Source organism: Lactuca serriola, chromosome 1, assembly GCF_051521515.1.
Source record: "Lactuca serriola cultivar US96UC23 chromosome 1, Lser_US96UC23_V15, whole genome shotgun sequence".
Taxonomy (NCBI): domain Eukaryota; kingdom Viridiplantae; phylum Streptophyta; class Magnoliopsida; order Asterales; family Asteraceae; genus Lactuca; species Lactuca serriola.
In genome coordinates, this window is record NC_136408.1 from 34,309,955 (window position 1) to 34,333,442 (window position 23,488).

The following is a 23,488-nucleotide window of genomic DNA, read 5'->3' on the forward strand; positions in this document are numbered from 1 at the left end:
TAAATGAGTATCCCATGCTTTACCAAAATCGATTACACAAGCTCTTAGCATATCTTCCAAGGTCTGTATGGTCCTCTCACTTTGACCGTTGGTTTGTGGATGGTAAGCGGTACTCATGTCTAGTCTCGTTCCAAGAGATTTTTGTAACGACTGCCAGAATCGCGAGGTGAACCTACTATCTCTGTATGAGATAATGGATATTGGTACACCATGTATTCGTACAATCTCTCATATGTATGTTCGAGCTAGCTTCTCCATCTTGTCGGTTTCCTTTATGGGTAGGAAGTGTGAGGATTTTGTTAATCTATCGAAAATTACCCAGATGGTGTCTAGCCCACCTACTGTCTTGGGTAATTTGGTTATGAAATCCATGGTTATCTGCTCCCACTTCCACTCGGGTATTTCGGGTTGTTGTAGTAATCTTGATGGCTTTTGATACTCTACCTTGACTTTGGCGTAAGTCAGACACTTGCCTACATAGGTAACGATCTCTGCTTTCATGTTCGGCCACCAATACAGTTTCTTGAGGTCCAGATACATCATGTCCGAACCTGTATGCACGCAGTATCGAGTCTTATGAGCCTCATTCATGACCACGTCTCTGAATCCACCAAACCTCGGTGTCCAGATCCGATCCATGAAGTAATGAACTCCGTCGCCCTTGACTTCAAGATTCTTATCCATTCCCCTCAAGGCTTCACCCGTCACATTCTCTGTTTTCAAGGCTTCCCTCCGAGCTTCCTTGATTTGTGTGGACAGGTGTGAATGGATCGTCATGGTTAAGGATTTCACTCGGCCGCCTGAGTATTCCTTTCGACTAAGAGCATCAGCCACCACATTTGCTTTTCCTGGATGATAACGAATTTCACATTCGTAGTCATTCAACAGTTCAACCCATCGTCTTTGCCTCATGTTGAGTTCCTTTTGATTGAGGATGTTTTGAAGGCTCTTGTGATCGGTAAAGATTGTGCATTTCGTGCCATAGAGATAGTGTCTCCAAATATTTAAGGCGAAAATGACTGCTCCTAGTTCGAGGTCGTGTGTAGTGTAGTTGACCTCGTGCGTCTTGAGTTGTCTCGAGGCGTAGGCGATGACTTTTCCTCGTTGCATTAGAACACATCCAAGACCTTGATTAGATGCATCACAGTAGACAACGAAGTCTTCTGTTCCTTCTGGCAAGGACAATATAGGTGCGCTGCATAGTGCTCGCTTCAGTGTTTGGAATGTAGTGTCTTGTCTTTCTTCCCAATTAAAAGTTGTGCCCTTCTGGGTCAAGGTGGTAAATGGTTTAGCAATCTTCGAGAAATTTTGTATAAATCTTCGGTAATAGCCAGCCAGGCCCAAGAATTGTCGGATTTCTGTTGGGGTTCTTGGTGCTGACCAGTTCACTATTGCCTTGATTTTGGAAGGGTCCACGTGTATTCTGTCTTCACTAACCACGTGACCTAGGAAATCTACTTTTCGAATCCAAAAATTTGCACTTTGAGAATTTTGCGTATAGCTTCTCTTTCCTTAGAGTTTCTAAGATTTGTCGGAGGTGTTGACCATGTTCCTCTTTACTCTTTGAATAAATAAGTATATCGTCTATGAACACGATCACAAATCTTTCCAGGAATGAACGACACACTTGGTTCATTAAGTCCATGAACACCGCCAGTGCATTTGTTAATCCAAAGGGAATCACTACAAACTCGTAGTGACCATAACAAGTTCGAAAGGCTGTTTTGGGGACATCTCCTTCCAAGACTCGCAGCTGATGATACCAGGATCTCAAATCGATCTTTGAGAAATAACTCGCTCCTTGGAGTTGGTCGAACAAGTCGTCGATGTGTGATAGGGGATATCGGTTCTTGATAGTGAGCTTGTTGAGTTCCCGGTAATCGATGCACATGCGGAAAGATCCATCCTTCTTCTTTACGAACAGGACTGGTGCTCCCCAAGGTGAGAAGCTCGGTCTTATGAATTCTTTGTTGAGTAGTTCGTTTAATTGGCTAGATAATTCTTGCATCTCAGCTGGCGCTAGACGATATGGCGAATTCGCTACTGGGGTAGCTCCGGGAATTAAATCGATTCTGAACTCGACTTGCCGTTCTGGTGGGACTCCTGGAAGATCTTCAGGGAAGACATCAGGAAAATCGCAGACTTTTGGAATGTCTTTGAGGTCTTTTGCTTCTTTTTCCTTATCTACTACGTGGGCTAAGAAGGCATGATATTGCTTATGCAGGTATTTCTAGGCTTTGACACAAGAGATGATCTGTAAATTGGTACCGAGCTTGTCACCATAAATGACAAGAGTTTCGCCGTTTGGCAGATTTAGGCGAACGACCCTTTCGTGACAAAGTATATCAGCATGGGGTAGGCTTAACCAATCCATACCAATGATGACATCAAAGCTCTTTATAGTGATCGACATTAGATCGATTTGAAATGAATGTTCGTTTATAGTTAGTGTTCAGCCTATACACATATCGTTTGTGCTTTTTGTTCTACCATTTTCCATTTCTACAGTAAATATCTTATTGAGTGTTTGAGGGTTCTGTTTTAGTATGTGTTTGAATTTATGACTCACGAAACTCCTTTACGCACCACAATCAAAGAGTATGCATGCATAAGCGTTATTGAGGAGAAACGTACCCGTAACCACCATGGGATCAGCTATTGCTTCGTTCTGCCCTATTGCGAACACTCTTCCTATGCCGCTAGCATTCCTTGCCTTAGGACAGTCTCTCTTGTAGTGTCCAACCTCACCACACCCATAACACGCCTGGCCTACACCGACTCCAGGGACTTTGGTGATTGGTCGTGCCGGTGCTTTACAGAAACGGGCAGTGTGCCCTTTCTTGTTGCAATTGTTGCAGTGCATCTCCCGACAATTTCCGTTGAGATGGAAATTGCATTTTTTTCACTTTGATAGGTTCCCAGCATATTGCTTTGCTGGTGTAGGGGTAACAGGAGCAGCGGTGGGGGTAGTAGCGGCATGGACTGCCACTATCTGTTGCTTCTTGGAAGGTTCTTGTGAAAACTGACTCTTCCTCTTGTTCCAAAACTTCTTCTTGCTATTATTGTTGGTATTGTTGTTGTTGTTGTTGTTGTTTCCTATGGTTTCCTCCGGAACAGCAGTTACGAAGCCTTGGCAGACTCCATGGTCAACGAGAGCTTGTGCCAACTGTTTGGCACTATCGAAAGTGACTGGTTTGGAAGCTAGTACACTTCCTTGGATCTGGGGTGACAGTCCCCAAATGTATCTCTCGATCTTCTTGCTCTCTAGAGCAACCATACCTGGGCAAAGGATTGCCAAATCACGAAACCTATTAGTATAGGTTGTGATGTCCGACCCTACCGTAGTAAGGCCCCAAAGTTCCTGCTCTAGCTTTTGTACTTCGCCCCTTGGACAGTACTCTTGCATTAACATTTGCTTTAGATTCTCCCAGCCCATAGAATTAGCCACTACCAGAGTTAGCGACTTGACATGGTCATTCCACCACGTTAGAGCTCTCTCAAAGAATGTACAAGCAGCAAATTTTACCTTGCTCACTTCCATACATGCATAGATCTCGAAAACCGCTTCTGTTTTCTCTATCTATTGTGATAGAGCCATTATCCCTCCTGACCCATTAAAAGATATTGGCTTGCTATTGGTGAAGTCCTTGAAGGTGCAATCCCCTGAACGACCCTGACGTTGGCCATTCGTAGAGTTATTTACTCCCCCTCCAGACCCATTATTACTCATCTGTGTCATTGTTGCTGTCACTGCAGCTATCAAGACGGTGTTATCTGTCAATGGAGGAGGTGGTGGTGGTGGTATTGTGTTGTGGACATGGCGTGTAGATCTATGGGGCGGCATCGTTCTGCTAGAGAAATAGAATGAAGAACATAAGTCTTTAATGATTGGAAGCTGTGTGTTAATAAATTTGCTATTTTTTTTATCAATTTATGAATTTGAGGGACCTACCCAGGGTTTAGAGCTTGACTCATAATAAAAGTTTGCATAGTGATAGATAAACTTATGAATCTGAGTGGTATTCAAAGAATTAAGACATAAAGGAATTTCTTCATATATATTAAACGTACGTTGAGTTACATTTGAAGTTAGGAAAAATTTCGACCCTTCTAAGGGTCTCCGATACAGAAGTTAAAGAAAATTAAGACTTTTAGCTGAGTTCCTATTCTATAACAAAATTTTGGGATTTGGGCAAGTAATACTTGCGACGTAGGTTGCGCTTGGAGCTCGACTCCGTGTCTGATTGCTTTGCTTCCATAAGACGCCTATCGAAGGCGGCTTGTTGTTCCCTTATCTCAGAGAGGGCTGCAATCAGTTGTGCTTGGAATGTGTCGACGCGGAGTTGGGCGTCATCCTGCAACCTGTCCAGTCGACGAATGTCAGAAGTTTGAACTTGTACTTCCACGTTGACTTCACGAATCCGGTTAACTTGAACCCGGATTGATAGGACCGGTTGGCTAGTTTGCCCACCATGACTGGGAGTGCTCGGTCGGCTGAACCTCCATCCCTGATGTCGTAGAAGTCCCGACACATACTATAGGGATGACATAATCCTTGTTGTTGGCTCCAATGGTGAAGGTGACTTCCCTAAATGGGAGTTGGTCCCTAAAGGTTTCTCCTAACTGCGGGAGGTTGAGCGACTGGTGGGTTGATTACTTCTGGTTCTGAGTCTGTCCCAGAGTCATCCCTTTCCTCCAACTCTATAGGTTCCTCATCCTCTTCGGGTTCCTCATCCTCTTCGGGTTCCTCCTCTATCCATCCTCCATTGCCCTGATTTGGGTAGTAGGGATCCCCTGGTGGATAGAATCCAACCATTGTGTCTGTACGAGAATAGAGGTATGAGAATTGTCTAGAAATTTTAATAACATGTAAATCTAAACATTTAAGTTAAACTATTGTATTTACCAAATACTCCTATAGTATTTAAGTTTGTATGTTTGATACTAGTGTCATTTTGGTAAGTTTTGACTTGTTGCTCACTACGACCATTCCTCGACATAGACTAGTCTGATTTCGGATAAATATAGTTGATCATGCTATATTTGTCCCAAATCCGATTACATATTCTGGGGCCTAGTCGTAGTGTCCAACTTGTCTTAATACTTCTTGTATAGTTCTAACTATGAAATGACATGTATTTGTGCTTTTACTACCTAAATAATTTAAGTTGAATGAAACGTGGTTTTAGGTGAAACAATGTTTTGTCAGAGAGTTTTAGTCCCTATGCATTCATAGTTTGTATATCTTATGTGGTTCGATGTACTTAGTTCACTATAAACAATGCTCTGATACCAATCTGTCACACCCCAAACCAGAACGGCGGAATCGTTCGAGGGCGGATGACTTCATGTAGTATCGTAACAGTTGAATACATAGTAAAGAAAGTAAACACAACCATCATATATATAATTTAAAAGTTACATTGTTGAATGATACTTGTTTCAAAAACAAATTACAATATGATGACAAAATGAGTTTTAAAACTGACGCCTTAGCATCACTTCTCCAAAAGCTAAAGTTTACCTGTATTACTGAATCCTTGAGAAATACAAGTAGATTGGAAAGAGTAGATCAGCATTTAAGTTGGTGAGTTCATAAGTATTTAGTGTTAGTGTTTGTATAAATTTGAACGAAATTGTTTGTAGATGTTTGAAAACTCCTAGAAAATCCCATATTTCCTACTAGTATAAAAGTAGTCTTTTATCAAGACTCGACTGTCTTGAATGTTTTCCTTTAGAAATCCAATATTTGTCCATAAGTGTGTGGTAGTTTAAAAGTTCCAAAACTGAAATGCAATAGTGTTTTTCATGCCTAGAATAATAGATTTATGTATGTATAAAATCGCTAAGGCATTTGATAACCCCGTAAATCAACGTGTTCTTAATACTCCATGTGAGTTTTACAACCATGCTATTGACCCAGACTACCTGTAACAACGTTCTTCGGGCGTTGGAATGTTATGACATTTGTCACCCCAGACCTGCCGGTCTAACTGTAGCTAACAGTTTAGGTGCGGGATTGTCAATCCCGTATAGATCTATACACAAGTATCACGCTCTCCCTATAAGAGATTATGGTATATAATACATGACTTTAACTACATACTTGAAAGTACGTGAAGTTGAATGTCTCATAAAACTTAGTATCAATTAGGTTTACGTATGAAAAGTCCATTTGTTCTTGTATATGAAAGTATTTCCTTGATATAGTACTTATAGTATGTAAAATCTCATGTATATCTAGTAAACTATACCTATTATAGTTTTTCCAAATGTGTGATTCGTTTGTATGATTATCCCTAGTGTAGTGTCGACTTTGTATGTAAAGTATAACATTTGTAATAACATTATTGAACATTTATACTCACAATAAAAATAAAGTGTTTGATATTTATATAACAACATGTTTCATTTCGAAAAGGACAAAGTGTTATCGTGATATGTTGTATGAGAACGTTTTCGTATGATAGTTATAAATCACATATGATTTGTTATATAACAAAAGTATAGCAAAAGATTGATGTTTTTCACATGAGGATAACCGTGTGTCTACTTGTATCCCCCCTCCCTAAAAGTGTATAAAAGCATTTACAAAACATTTGAAAACGCAGTTATATGGGTATGAACTCACTTGATAGATTGAAGAAAGTGAGACTTAAACCGAGCAGAACTTTGACAGGAGAAAGCGGATTTCTCGGGATTCTCGGGAATCTTGGGAGAGTAAAACCTTCCTTCGGAACTTGGATGTGAAGACCAAGGCTTCGGGATATTTATTACACGCAAAACGGAGTAAAAACGCAAGAGAATGAGAGAAAATGAGCACTAATGCCCGGAACCCTCACATCCCTTTTATAGGGGCTGGAAACCCACGGTACGCGGGGCGTACCTCCGGGTTACGCGGGGCGTATCGGACGTCATGCATGACCGCATCCTCGTCTGCCGGATTTCGGATGGGACGGGGCGTAGAGGCATAGAGGGGCGACGTGGACGATTCGAAGCCTAGCACCCGAGTACGCTAGGTGTAAATCGTCTCGGTTTGTGCACCTCAAACTTGTAAAATCCGTAACTTTCGCATACGAGCTCCGCTTTTGATGTTCTTTATATGCACGCGTAGGTGAAAATATACTCTACAACTTTAATTTAGATTTCGTTGGCTAGTTTTGAATTTATTTTTAATTATATAATTTTAATAGGCCGGGACACGAAAAGTCCGTTTAAAATCCATAACTTCTTCATCCGATGTCCGTTATTGTCAGACTTTTTACCGTTGCACTACTATTGTTAAGATCTTAGATTCTCATTTAGGTTGTTTCGAATAGAAATCGCTCGATCTCTATTTTGAGTTTTTAGTTGTCTACTGCTATCCCGAAACTTCGAAAAATCATAACTTCCTCATACAAAATCAGATTTGGGTGTTCTTTTGATGTAGTTTCACAGTTTAATGATATCTACGACTTTTATTTAGATACCTAAGGCTAATAATTATTTTATTGAAATTTCTCTTTTTACGATTAACCATATTGACGGTTTTTGCTATGAATCTTAGGTTGGTCATAACTTCCTCGTTATAACCTGAATTCTAGTGTTCTTTATATTTCTGAAACCCTGGACACGATATCTATCATTTATGAAATCCAATCGAGACTTTTGAACATCTTATTTTTGACAATAATTTCATTAGATCAAAAGAGGTTACAATTCTTGACTTTTTAGGTCATTACATTAATTCGAAATATCGGGTTGTCACAATAGAGATCCTCAACTGAAAATCTCTTATCTTCACTATATGTGTCTCTGTCATGGCCTGACGACCATCAGTGATCCTCAAAGTGGCAAGCGTAGGCGCCGCCACTATTCCTCTAGACAGTCTCGGGCAATCGGCCTTTTAATGGTTTGTCTGATTGCAATGGAAGGAAATTAGAGTACTCCTGGGGCAATCCCTACTCACGTGCCCAACACTAAAAACTTAACTTGATCCATCCTTTTCAACACCAATACTCATTCATGGGGACAAACCAAGATCCAATCTTGCATTTTTATGACTTAGAATACCCTAGTACATCTGAAAGGACATCATAAAGCATTTGGAGTACCTCATACTCACAAAGCTCTTGGTTTTGGGACAAAAGGATGAAAACAAAGGTTTAACTAAGATCTAAAGAAACGTAAGTCATGTTTAGAGCTTTATACCTCCAAATGGTGCATAAAGGAGAGAATGTATTGGATCCATAGTCTTGAGAGCAAAGTCAACTCTTGGATGAACCTCCTTCACAATCAAGAAAGCTCACAACTCACTCAAAAGCTCAAAATATTCAAAATAAGCTAGGGTTAGCAAGGTAGGTCGATCCCAGGAGTGGAGGTTGATAAGAAGAACTGTTTTGGGGCTATAATGGTGCTTAAATAGTGCACAAACGCTAAATATTAGGGTTTTGTCCAATACGGCGTACACTCTGCATACTAATGTACGTCCAACGTACATGCACGAGGCCAGGTACACCTAACATACCAAGGTATACGTCCAACGTACCTATGATGCACCCAAATTTTACCAAAATGACATTTGGGACCAATTTTGCAAACTAATCACAAACCAAGGGTAAAAAATGAATACCTAAAAATTTTAGATGTTACATTCCAAACACAAATCAAAGGCTTTAATAACTTATCTAACATTATCATCATCCAATAAGGTCTAAACCCCATTCCATTTAAGCCCAAGGATTTTTCTTGATCCATTTATTGTCCACAATCCCGAAATAAGAAACTTCTCGAAATAGGATGTTACAGTACTAGACTACGTTCGAGAAGGAAATCAGGCCAAGCTCGTTACGCCCCGCGTATGCCTCAAAAGCCCAAATTGACTTTTAAGCACTTAATGCTTTAAGAACAAACATCCAACTCATATATCTTCTTTCTGGGAATGTCTTAAATGATAAAGTCATCAACTTGATGTCTTTGCATGGCTCAAAAAGGCCCAAAAGCAATTTCTAACCTTCTAACTCTATATTATGAACATCAACTCTTGCATGGTTGTGTTAAAGCCGTCAAGATGCTATTTTTATGCATTACAGACCTCAAAAACATCAAGATATACTATTCTAAGCTTTTGGAGTAACTTATACTCACATGAATCAAATCAAGGGACCAAAAGGATGATTAAGGCGAGCAATGCTTCTCCAAAGAGCTCTTCTTCCTTCGTAATGAACCAAACACGCACTAACTCACTCAAAAGGAGCTAGGGTTTCGAGAGAAACTTCTTAGAGGATGGAGGTTGATGATAAGTTCATCATCAAAGGAGTTAATGAGGTTTTATAGGATCCAAAACCCAAAAATTAGGGTTTACCCTGACTCAAGTACTCTAGGTACACCCAGCGTACTAGGGGCAAAACCTTGTGTCAAAGTCTCAACAAGGTACGTCTCGCATACCTTAATTACGCCCTTCGTAATGGCCAGATATGCAAAAAATAAATAAACACTTAGAATTTAGGGAATTTAACTAGGAACAGGGCACAACTCAACTTGGCAGCCCTACTCAACAACCCTTTACCAAATTAAAAAAATATTACATTTTAATTTTTTAAAAATGTGGCAAACCATCCATATGGTGCACCCTTGACCGCACAATGTGGTTGCTGAGGTGGCACCGTAATGTGCGTTGCACACCACACCGACCCCCATATTTGTGATGCAGTAAGGCTACCACAAGAAAAGGTTATATGTCGCACCTCTTTGTGTGTGTGTGTTAAAATGTGATATGACACCCATCAGTTTCGTAGGGTGGAGGAAAAATAATGTGACATGACATGCAATTATAATAGTGTGGTATATGACACCCTATGACCTAAATGACAAAAGTTGTATACATTGTGACAAGTTTGATGTAGTGTCAATGTGGCATGACAAACAACAATAGTGACACTAATCCCTCCATAGCCTAAGGGATGGAACCATATCAAAAATTTAAAAGTTTGACTAAAAACACGGACCAGAAATGTAATTTTCTTATAAATCAATACATATATGATAATGACATCAATGAAATAGTTCCAAGTAATAATTGTTCCAAGTAATGATATAATCAAATCAATGAAATAATTCAAATAATAATGGTTCCACTATTTGATCGTCATAGGTCACACTCATTATTCTATTTGCATTGACCACCGAAGTTCTAGGCATATGGTAATCATATCGCGCCGTGTTGTTTTTTTAACTTATCCTATATATAATAATTGGTTATGACGTGTGTGATATATAAACCACACAAATTCAATCCAGATTTTGTAGAGATCGCTAGTAAAAATTCAATACAGATTTTGCAGAGATCGCCCAGTAGACTACAATGTCCTAGTATACTAAAAATCATTACCGCACTAACGATTAAACCAGAAGAAGGACTCAACCTCGTTAAACTGAGGCTATATATAAGCATTCACCTGTACTGTCCATACACACACTCACTCAAAAGTTAACTGCTTATTCCAGTGATAATTGTAAATAATGTTTCTGTCGTTTTGCCTCCTTCTCTTTCCTCTTATTCCAGTGATCTTTGTGCTGTTTCTGTTCACTCCTTTTGCAAGATTTTCATCTGCTTCAAAGACCCACAAAAACCAACCTCCATCCCCTCGCAAGCTTCCAATTATTGGAAACCTTCATAAAATAGGCCTAAACCCCCACCGTTCTCTTCTGGCCTTAACCCAAAAACATGGTCCACTTGTGCTCATTCAACTTGGCAGTGTACCCGTGCTTGTAGCCTCATCAGCTGAAGCAGCCCATGAAATCTTGAAAACCCATGATGTAATCTTCGCCAGCAGACCCAAATTAAGTATCCCTAATGCACTTACCTATGGATCTAAGGACATAGCGTTTTCTCCATATGGAGAGTATTGGAGGCAGGTGAGGAGCATTGCTGTGCTCGGGCTTCTAAGCAGTAGACGAGTTCAGTCGTTTCAAAGAGTAAGAGAAGAGGAGACCTGTCTAATGATTGACAAGATTGGAGAAAGTTGCGGTTCTATAGTTGATTTAGGCGAGTTGCTAACTATCTTTACAAACAACGTAGTTTGCAGGGTGGCCTTTGGGAGGAAGTTTCATGGGGTAAAGTTTAATGACTTGTTGAAAAGGTTTACATACCTGCTTGGTGCTTTTTCTGTTGGGAATTATATTCCATCGCTGTCATGGGTGGATCGATTTAATGGTTTAGAGGCAAGAACAAAAAATATTGCTGTAGAATTTGATGAGGTTCTCGAGAGTGTTCTTGAAGAACATATAAGTAAGAAAAGAGCAGTGGAAGGCGATGTTAGTGGTGAAAATGAAGAAGGCCAAGATTTAGTTAATATCTTACTCGATGCTCAAAGAGAACACACTACCACGTCCTTTACTCTTGACAGAGATGTCATTAAAGCCGCCATCATGGTAAGATCTCTCTCTCTCTCTCTCTCTCTCTCTCTCTCTCTCTCTCTCTCTCTCTCTCTCTCTCTCTCTCTCTCTCTCTCTCTCTCTCTCTCTCTCTCTCTCTCATTAAAGCCGCCATCATGGTAAGAGTCGTATTTTTTTTGAGTTCATTCATCCATTAATGCTTTGTATTTCTTCTAGGACATATTTGCTGCTGGAACTGATACCACATCCACAGCCATAGAGTGGGCAATCAGCGAGCTAATAAGACATCCGAGAGTAATGAAAAGGTTGCAGAAAGAAGTCACTGAAATAGCGCAAGGAAAATCGATGATTAGTGAGGAGGATTTGGAAAAAATGCATTACTTACATGCTGTCATCAAAGAGACTCTCCGGTTGCATACTCCACTTCCACTACTCATTTCTCGACAATCAACAGAATATGTGAAATTAATGGGCTATGACATTCCAGCGGGTACGCAAGTGATTATTAATGCTTGGGCAATAGGAAGAGATCCTTCACTCTGGGAGGAAGCAGAGAAGTTTTGGCCAGAAAGGTTTTTGAAAAGTTCTATTGACTATAAAGGGATGCACTTTGAGTTCCTTCCATTTGGTGCTGGACGCAGAGGATGTCCTGGTATTCAGTTTGCAATAGTTATTAACGAGCTTGCTTTAGCAAATCTTGTGTACAAATATGATTTTGCAGTGCCAGATGATATGAGAGGGGATGAACTGGACATGAGTGAGATCACTGGACTAACACTCCATAGAAAGTCCGCTTTACTGGTTGTGGCGACTTCTTGCTTCTAGTGGTGCATTACATATGCTTTTGTAACACTATGTTGTTGACACTTAATTAGTAAATAAACGTGATCAACATTATGGATAAGATTTTATTAGTTGATTTTGTGTATAGTTAGAATATGAAAAGTTTGTCGAGTGAAGAATCTAGGAAACGAAGACTCTTACTATAACATCCCAAAAATCAAGACAAAAAATTTACGTTTTCAAATGCACAATTAATACTCCCAACAACCTTTTACTGTCCACGCGATCCAAACAAACTGATCACTTAGTCTCCCTACTCCCGACAATGCACTAACACCCAAACATGCCAACAAGACTAAATCTGAGACCTAAGAGCTTCAATCAAATGACTATCAGGTTCCACCCATATGAATCATACATCCACCGGTCCACGATACATTGTGGCACCCTCTAGTCACTAGAACATTAAGCTCATGGTACTACGCGAATCTCGCCTCTATTCCATCAGGGTCCTGAAGACTCACGTCCAGCACCACAGGAGCCTAAAGATACTCAACCGCCAATTCACCGACTTTTAGGAATCCAATTAACATCCCCTCGACGCTAACCGAACACAACACAAGCTATACCCTTTTATCTTCGATAAACCCTTTCATAGTACAGCTTGTTACTAATCCAAAATCAGACGAAAACATGGTCGCACATAACCAGAGAATGAGATAGGCATTTGTACTCTTGTTCCAATTCAAACATAAAAAAACCAAATAAGAACCATGCCAATAATCTGAATCAAGTGCTCTTATGCCATCACACTCAGTCCACAGACACTACCTTGTGACCATAATCGAGGCGCTACCACAATGTACACCCCCAAGGGGAGACACAAAACAAACATTGGATCTACTGCATTCCTTCTTCCTCAAAATCTTACCCAAAGGGTAAGGTATCAATAGATTTAATGAAATGACGAACCTCAATCGTTAGCATAAAATACTCATGAACGACTGATACAAGATCCCACACCTCGATTGAAACTGAACAGATCCCACAAATACACAACTATCTCGATAAAACTTCCAAAATTATCCAGATTTGTTGCCAAAACCCCGAGTCGGATCAATCTAAAGACCAACCCTGACATGCCCCGAAATTGGATTCTACGCTGATCTAGAGTTACACCTGAAAAACTAACGACACTGCCTCGAAACCCAAACTCCCAATAACTAAGGACTGTTGTTGAGCCCGAGCCTGCTATGAACAATACTTCCATAACCAAAATGTGATATCCTCTATTTTTCAGAACCAATTTCAAAATTTTGTTTACGTATTTAAAAATTGAAATGCGGAAGTTCCCAGTTAAATAAACATTTTTGAAATAACAAAAGTTATTTAATTAAAACCTTCAAGATGTCATTCGTTTATATCCAAACATACGTTACATCGTAAATAAAAAGGTCCTGAAATAACTAATGCAAACATATAATTTCTTCCACTCAGCATCCTAACCAGGAAATTTCAACTTTGGCTCCACTCAGCATCCTAACCAGGCAATTTCAAGCCCATAACATTTTAATGATAAAATTATTGGATTAGTGTCTAAGTCCATAACTATTTTGGTATGTACTTGACCCGATTGTGAGCATGGTCCTTTTGGGTTGCCTTCACCATAGCAATATGTTTAATTAATATTAGTCATGAATTAATTAAGAATTAATTCTGTGACTAAAAGAGATTAATTAAACTTAAGGGACTTATTGTGTAATTATAAGATAATTGCATAGATGGGCTTATAGACTCCATAAAAGGTGGAGTGGACGAATTCTATGGGGGAAACCTATTAGAAGTTGTCCAAGGATTCTAAAGAAGATGTCCATGGGCTGCTTAGGGCTTAAGCAGTCAAATTAGGGTTTCCTTGTCAGATAACCCTAATTGCCTAAGTATATAAGGAGCCATTAGGCATCAAAAACGTGGGCAACTCAAGGATTAGGGTTTCCAGCCGTTTTTGGTGTCTCCCCTCTCCTCTCTTCTTCCTCTTGTTGCTTAGTGGTGTTTGTGACTCCATTACAGGTGCAACAATTGAGGCACTAAGCTTTTGAAGCCAATCAAAGAAAGGAATTGATTGTTATTGCAATATAACAATCAAAGGTAATTACTAAACCCTTATTTCAGTTCTTATATGATAGATCTAGGGTTTATAGCTTTGGATATTCAATTGCATGTTCATTAGAAAAACTAGATCCAAAATATATTAGGGTTTGCATGTACACCATAGGATTGATGTTTTGCTCAAAACTCATCAGTGGTATCAAAGCCTAGGGCTGTTTGTTAGTGAATTTGATGCTTGATTGATCGTTTTTCCTTGGAAAACGAACTTTTTTGGCTTCTGCTTGTCCGACTCGGCGAGTCAGTAAATGAACTCGACGAGTCCAGTCTCTGACTCGGCGAGTCCGAGGATCTGGCAGTGTTTTTTTGCGATTTTCTTGCTGTTTTGGCTTGGGATACTTACCATAAACGTTTTTAATTAATGAAATCCGATTTTTATTGATTTTGGGTGAATATCCTCACCAAAATAGTAGATAATTACCATTTAATCAAATATTTGTTACCTTATAAGATAATGTTTAATTATTTGAGTAATTTGATGAATTATCCTGTAAGATTTTTGACAATGTCAAAATTAGATAATTGCCTTGTTTGAATAATTTCAAATTGCACCCTTTAGGTTTTATAGTTTAAATTTGAACTTAAAAGTTTTGGTTTTGAAATTTGAATAAGTTAAACCCTAATGTTTTGAAAAGTTTCAAAACTTGCCCTCATGTTTTGGAATTTAAATTTTTGATTAAAAGTTTAATTTTGAAATATTTAAATTCTAAACCCTAATGTTTTGAAATGTGTCAAAACTTGCCCTCAAGTTTTGGAATTTAAAAGTTGATTAAAAGTTTAATTTTGAAATGTTAAATTCTTAAACCCTAGTAATTTGAAAAGTTCAAATCACACCCTTATGGTTTTATTAATTAATTAAAGTGTATAATTAAAAGAGATTTAATACACCCATAAAGTTTTGGTTTACATTTAATTAAATTAAAAGTATAATTTACTAGATTGAACCACCTAGTATTTTAAAAGTGTAAAATACACCTTATACTATATATAACATTAAAAGTCTAATATTATATATATATATATATATATATATATATATATATATATATATATATATGAGTAAACAGTCAGTCTTACCATTAGTAGGCCTCATTCACGAAGCTGGTCTATAAGGGGTGTTTAAGGAAATTGCCTATAAAATGGGTGATTGAATGGGTATCCACTCTTACCCACCGCACTCTTGACTAGTGGAGGGTCGTTAGCCGAATGGGTAGGATAGGACAGAAACCTTCCATTATAAGTATAATGAAGTACAAAGTAACTAAATGATTATACAAATTCCCAAATCATAGTTACTTTAGGCAAAATGTGAAATTCTATGCTAATCCATGGGATTACACTTCATACCCTTGTTAAACGTTAGTGGAGCGTGTGTGGTTAACCGGCACACTAATTTGGGGATGACATTGGTGACGAAGGGTGGCTCGATGCTTATCATAGATCAATGGAGCGTGTGTGGCTAACCGACACATTGATTAGGTGATAGTAGCATTGGGTGCACCACGTGATTCGTATGGTTATTCACACCTTGTTTGTGATCCTCGGCATCCCAGTCACAAATGGTAGGGCATAATCGAGATTAAACATACCATTAAAAAGTTCAATGAATCTCAAAAGGTCTAGGAGTTTCAATTCATTTACAACTTAAACTTCTTTTTCGTTTTTCATGGTGGAAATTGGTAAATCGTCATTTACCTACCTTCGAATATTCTGCGACTAGATTACAACATCCCTCTTCTAGGTTGTAGAGTATTGTGTTGGATCCTAGCTTGATGTTTCATTTGGGTGTTACATCACGAATTCTAATCAACTTAACTTGAATTTTCTCCCGTTTTGTAGATGTCAAGTTCTGACAATCATGGTCTTCCCAAATCCCATGGAACAAGCATTCCAAACGAAGATGATGTTCTGCGATATGATCAAGGAACAAGAGATCATGCTTCACTTCCTCCACCTCCTCCAATTGTTCTCCCTACCCCACAAATTCAAAGGCTTGAAAAGTTCGAGCTCACTCAAGCCCTTATTGGCAATTAAGCATGAAGATGGAAAATCAATGTGTGTACACGTCTTAGAGATGAAGTCATTCATTGATAGGTTAAGGATGTTGGGTGTCGATATCTCAGAGATGTTGACTGTTGACTGGGTTCTTCAGTCACTTCCTGAATCATATAAGTTTGTAAGAGAGTACTATATGATGGATCATGACGTAACCCTCATTGATCTCACCTATTTGCTTATAGTTGTTGAATCAGCAATGATTTGGCGTGCTGGTCAAGCAAATTTATCTGGTGAATCAATCTCCCAAACTTCAATGGACACTGGCAACATTGTAAGTCCATAAAGAACTAAGTCTGTGATTGTCCGATGTGCTATGCCAAAGGAGTCCATTTGCTTTTATTGCCAAGAGAAGGGGAATTGGAGACGAAGCTGCCCTAACTACCTGAGAGATCTAAGAGATGGGAGAGTCAAGACATATGGCTCTGCTTCAGGTAAAATCCATTAACTAACTCTTTTAAGTTCCTATTCTAGATTCTTAATACATGACGTGATAAGATTACATTTTGATGTTTTGTAGGATCGAAGAAAAGAGAGGAAGCTTAAGGGAAGAAGTGAGTTGAATCTAATCGTGAAGAAAGTGGATTTCGATCGCATTGTTTGAAGATTGGATTTTTTGAGCTACTACTTAGAGTTAGAATAGATTGTTAAGAAATATGTAAGAACATAGTTTTTCAACTGAATTGCATTATAAGGACAAATTTTTTCCGCAATAAAATGAATTTTGATTTTATCTTATTTATTTATCCTTGCAATGGCATGTATGAAAAAATTGATGTTTGAAGGTTTCTATTATTAGCAATAATGGATTTGATTCTTGATTATTTGTGGAGATGTCAAGAATTCACCAAATAGGGAGAGTTTCTCATCGCTCAAGTTTCAATTGGACGGAAACTTGGAATCATACAACTTGGTTGCGTGATGAATGAAAACTTTCATATTTGGAAATTAGACTAATTCTTTGACAAAGTGTCAAGTGAAGGACTAGGAAATCGAGTACACTAGGTTGTGCATTGATCAAGTCCACCACAAAGAGAGATAAGATATTCGTCATGATTTTCTAAAAGTTTAGTACATATGATTATACTTATAAGATTAAGTGTAATTCTGAGTTGATTGAAAGAGTTTCAATGAATAGCAGAACAAATAAAGAAGAATCAAGTAGGCAGAAAGATAAAAGTTTCTCTATTCTAAGAAGAAGGGAGAGTACCTTTTATTGTGTTTTATGATAAGTCTTAATGATTAAGAACCATATCTCAATTGATTCTCTAAGTGAGTCTTAGTACATTTGTATGTCTAAGAAGAGGAATCAGGAATTGTGGAATTGGTTAAATCAAGAAGTCAATCATACTTCGTTCCAATATCGAATCTTAGAATCATACTCCAAGATTACGAATTGAGTGACAAGTCTTAAGTAGGTTTATAACACTCATCAAATGTGAAGTTTGGAAAAGGTTTTCTTATTCTTGCACATTTGAAATTAGTAAGTTGTGATGTCTTGGATAAGACAAAGACCAACTAGGACCAATTTGAGAAGTGTTTTGTCTTGATAAAAGCTACACTAACTCTTGAATATTTGTTTGTCAAGAGATGTTTCTTGATAAGAGAACCTTATATGTCAAGGAGTCAGTGGGAGTTTTAATGTTTTTGAAAAAGTTTCAAGAACAAATCAAGAATAAACCTTATCGATCATCACTAGCACACGACTTGAGGTTTACAACCTATCATGTTGACATTATTTTGTTTATGTGCCATTCCAATTGAGTTAATTATGCATGTGAGTTCTATGAGTTCTCATTTGAATGCATAAAGACAAAGCACCTTGATCAATGGAAAGTACATTGATATGTAAGGATAAGTTGCTAAACTACTTGGAAGACATGGTGGGCACACATGTTACCATAAGGCAAGAAATCAAGATTAAGAAAGTTCAGTCCATATGAGTTTAGATTTGTCGCCAATTTTGGTTTTGGCAAATTCACATGGATAGGAACTCATACACCATAAAATCTAAGTGTCATAATACTCCCTCCTTCATGAAAATGACTATGAGGAAATGCTTTCACTAAGAGAGATTTTAAGAAGATAGTAATTTTGAAAATTGTATTCTCGAATTCGATTATGGTTACGACATCCCTTTCCATAGTTTGAATTGTGAGATTTGGCAATTAGTTTGAACATTTGGAACTTAGTAACATCAGTTCTGAATTGTTTAAACACACATATGAGCTGTATAAGGCAAAGGTGTATAAGTTTAAGAAGCTTAGATAAAGGCTTCTCGAAGCACCTGGTATTAGAAATATGAATTTCAGAAATTCAATAGGCATTGTTTTCTGGAAGTTCATTTGTTTTCTGAATACATGTCAAAGCTAGTGGGAGCATAAGTGTTATGCTTATATGATAATAATCATCATGATAGTGGGAACATAAGTGTTATGCTTGTATGATTATTATGGCGAGTATTGCAAGTTAGCAATATTAATTATAGAAAAACAAAGATTCAATTTGCAAAGTTGCATGGGTTGAAAAGTTGTTTTGCTATAATTAAGGGAGAGAATATTATACTTCGTTTCAAAATCTAAAGCTTAGATTGAGAAATTTTAATAATATTAGTCAAAGGATATATAGTGTGTTCTCAAATTTTGATTATGATTACGGCGTCCCTCTTCATAGTTCGAATTATGAGAACGTGACACATAAAGTATTATGGCAGAAGATTGATAAAGTATCATATCTTTATGTAAGACATTATGCATCGTGTCCCATACGCTTCAGGTATAGGATCGATTGCAAATGCTATAATATTTGACCATTCTAAAATTTTCCAAATGTCTAGCGCATTAAGAGGGAAAAAGGACTAGAATCGGTTTTGACTAAAATAATTAAACAAATATCAAAGGACGATCCAAAGTTCGTTGAGGATTGGTCGCTTGTGAGTAGTTGGAAGTATGGTATTGGATGGACCATATCGATATTATTATGAATATATAAGATTCTATTAAGAATGAGTTGTCATATGGCAAATATGGAAATGTTTCCATATTGGGAGTTGGATATTGAGAGTCTATGTCTAGATTAGAAAATTTTATGCTAGAAGGATGTTCAAAGGAATGTACTTTAAATGTGAGACTTCACGTCTATGGAATTGTCTTGTAACAATTTCTGATAGAGTACTTTGTAATTTCATTAGCCAGGTCTTGGTGACTTTTTTTCTATGACTTTGCGAAAGGATCATTGCATAAAATGTTAGAATCTAGTATATTCTAGTAGTGGCAAGAACCTTGTGTTCTAACACTAATGATAAGGATTTTGAATTGTGAAATGAGCGTCATTGGAAAGGTTTTTCAATTGATCTACTCACAAAGTAAGGACCATAGGAAACATAGTGTGCATGCTTTGTGCATGGGACATCTATTGTTGTAATTCAAGTAATGAGTTGATTATCCGAAACATTAAATGATAAATAATGAGTAATCAATATGGTGGATAAATAGAAGTGTTTTATTTACTCTCACGAGTTTGGGGCCATATAGGATTAAGTATTATTATTATGTTTTAGTTTGCATGTTTTGACTTCCAGAATAACTGGGTTATTCGAACCTCCACAGTCGGTCATACGTTGGAAGTAAGTATGAAGGAAGACTGTCATGAAGAGTCTATAGATTGTCTGAAGAGTTTAGACATAGCACAAGTTTGCTGCAGGGTTCATGAGTGCTTTGATAAGATTAGAGTATTGGATTAAACCCACGCTCACTTGAATCACTTCATGGATTTATCACGAGTGATTAGTGAGACGATAATATTGTATATTCTTGAAACCGAGACGTGTGAGTTGTTATTTGTTGGTCGATTGCACGTTGATGATAAGTAAACACACAAGTAACTTGATGTTATAAAACTTATTGTTGTGTGTGATTCGATGAGTGAATGCAAGCGAGCATTTGAGTCAAAGTTTATCCATTCCTTTTACCCAAAGTGGGATAAAAGCATATATGTGGGCCTCTCGATGATTTAGTGATGACACCTAAGCGCTTGGCCAAGCCAGGACTAAGTTGATGTGCTCAATTGTAGTCTGTTGTTAGTCGTCATAAATCGGAAGTCGGGAAACAATATAGAGAGAATGATTGAAATTCATGTCTTATGTCTATACGATATCTTGAGAATGGAGGGATATATAATCCCTTATCTAAAGGACACACTATCTGATAAGATCAGAGTTGACAACGGCTTTTGAAAGCTACGATTGTTGATCAGGTTCTGAATTCATATACAAAATAGTTATTAGACTTATCCAAGTGGGAGACTGTTGGATTAGTGTCTAAGTCCATAACTATTTTGGTATGTACTTGACCCGATTATGAGCATGGTCCTTTTGGGTTGCCTTCACCATAGCAATATGTAGGATGAATTAAGAAGAGAAAGGTTTAATTATGATTTATAATATATTAAAGGAGAAATCATAATGTTCAATTAATATTAGTCAAGAATTAATTAAGAATTAATTATGTGACTAAAAGAGATTAATTAAACTTAAGGGACTTATTGTGTAATTATAAGATAATTACATAGATGGGCTTATGGACTCCATAGAAGGTGGAGTGGACGAATTCTATGGGGGAAACCCATTAGAAGTCGTCCAAGGCTTCTAAAGAAGGGGTCCATGGGCTGCTTAGGGCTTAAGCCGTCAAATTAGGGTTTCCTTGTCAGATAACCTTAATTGCCTAAGTATATAAGGAGCCCTTAGGCACCAAAAACGTGGGCAACTCAAGGATTAGGGTTTCCAGCCGTTTTTGGTGTCTCCCCTCTCTTCTCTTCTTCCTCTTGTTGCTTAGTGGTGTTTGTGACTCCATTAGAGGTGCAACAATTGAGGCACTAAGCTTTTGAAGCCAATCAAAGCAAGGAATTTATTGTTGTAACACTCGTGTTTCTAGCCTATGCATTTATATTGAGGTGATAGTCTAGGTTAACCTTTGTAACTCATTTTGAAGAAATGAAAAGGAATTATGTGAATATTATGTGAATTATGTGTTTTATGCTTAATTATTAGGGTTTAATTAATTAAGAATAAAAAATAAGCGTCAAAATTAAAGTGTGAGATAAAGCCGACATCTTTACATAAAGTTGTAGTGGTCGAAACAAGGATTTCGGGGTTATAAAGAATACCAAAATCCGAGTTATAACAAAGAAGTTATGACCTGTCGAAGTTTCGCGACAAAACCGGCACGGTGCTGAATGTCGTAAAAAGTGAGTTTTTGATAAACTACTTTTTAGCCTTAGTGATCTAAACGAAATTCATAGTATTCGTTAAAACGAGAAGTTCGATAAAAAGAACGCCCAAATCTGACTTCGTATGAGGAAGTTATGATTTTTCGAAGTTTCAGCTTAGCAGTAGACAGCTAAAAACTCGAATTTTAGATCGACTGATTTTTAGCCGACACTACCTAAACGAGAATTGAAGGTCTCGTCATTAGTAGCACAACGGTAAAAAGTCTGACGAAAACGGACGTCGGATGAAGAAGTTATGAATTTTTAACGGATTTCCTGTCCCGATCTGTTAAAAATAATAATATAAAAGTTAAAGTCAAAATTAGCTGACGAAGTCTAAACAAAAGTTGTAGAGCATAATTTTACCTACGCGTGCATATAAAGAACGTCCAAAACGGAGCTCGTATGCGAAATTTATGGATGTTAGAAGTTTTAGCGCGAAAATCGAGAAAATTCGCATAGTCACGAGTTGCCACGTCACCCTCGCCTCGCATGTGCCACGTGTCAGAAATGGCGAGTCATGCGAAGCCACGTGTCGAATTCTGATTTGACCGAAGGGAGGCCCAATCCGAACCTCGCACGCCTTAGTCCGAGCCTCGCACATGGACTGCTAGACCGCAGTCCAATCAGCAACCGCCACCGAGACCCTCTCACGTGCTGCCATCTGCGCACCTTCGCCTGCGGACCCCACCACCAGAACTGACTTCGGACCTAGACCTCGGTCCAATCACAGACTGACAGCGAGCCCCTCGCAGGTGCGAGCCATGTGCGAGCCCTCCCTGCGAGCCTTCGGATCTGCGACGCGTGGCCTCTTCTCAGCCCTTGGATCAGAAGCCTCCCCCTATAAATAGAAGGGTGCGAACCCTCCCGGCTAGAATTTTGAAATTGGAAATTTTGGCCCCCTTTTCACTATTTTGGCTATTTTCACATCCCCGAAGCCCCGGTACTTATTCCAAAGCCCGGAATAGTCCACGAAGTGCCCGAGAAGCCCGGAAAATTTATCTTTTCGGTTTCGAAGCCCGACCTTTGCAAAGCCCGGTTTCTCAATAAAACTCCCGGTTTTATTAGAAACGATCGTTTTAGGAAACGAGTTGCTGCCTGATTATCATCAAATCATGTGAGTGTATAGTCACTTTCATTTTACACATAGATATGAAGTATTTACCTTATAATACGTGCTATGTGTAAATATATTAATTGTTTATTTGAGGTGACTGTTGAGTTGATGTTTTATACAAGTTTTAAACTGTATAAGTATTTTTATCTACAAATATGTTAGGTAGAACATGGGTACATAGTGATGTGTGATAAAATAAAATTGATGAGAGGCCTCGATGTGTTTTGAGATCCAGTCATCTAGCGGAGTTTGGATTACGGCCACGGACTTTCTAGACAGTCCAGTGAGAAACATTAGCAGGTCCGCAACCTGTAGGTGTTAATGAACTAGAGTGTTCATTCGTTGTACTCAATCCCCCTCATGGTTGCCTTTAGGACATGTATGGCTGAGGAAACCCCTTAGCAGTAGTGTCCATCCCGATTATATTGTTTAGGTTCGGTCCCTTGTGAAAAGTGTTTAGGGACGTAAAGTGAGGATAACGGGAACGGGTAATCAGGGTTATTGTTGATTGGTGAACTTAATAAGCTTATTATTACTGTGGGTTGAAAACTCTATATGCTCACCAGGCTACCAAGCCTGACCCACTCATCTTTTTATGTTACAGGTAGTGGACCCCGAGCATAGTCGGAGGACGACGAGAGATTTTTGGATTATAGGCCAGTAGTTGTAAATAACTGTTGAAGGGCTTATAATGTCTTGTTTATGCTTTTGATCTGTATCGAAACATGA

At 38.3% G+C, this 23,488-nt stretch overlaps 1 protein-coding gene across 1 annotated transcript; it reads left to right on the forward strand.

The window, feature by feature from the left end:
* Positions 1-10,309: 10,309 nt before the first annotated feature.
* Positions 10,310-12,280, forward strand: LOC145082335 (cytochrome P450 Tp4149-like). Its single transcript, XM_079023311.1, has 2 exons — positions 10,310-11,412; positions 11,593-12,280. The coding sequence occupies exons 1-2, from the start codon at positions 10,501-10,503 to the stop codon at positions 12,199-12,201; spliced, it is 1,521 nt and encodes a 506-aa protein (XP_078879437.1). The 5' UTR covers positions 10,310-10,500; the 3' UTR covers positions 12,202-12,280.
* The last annotated feature ends 11,208 nt before the right edge of the window (positions 12,281-23,488 follow it).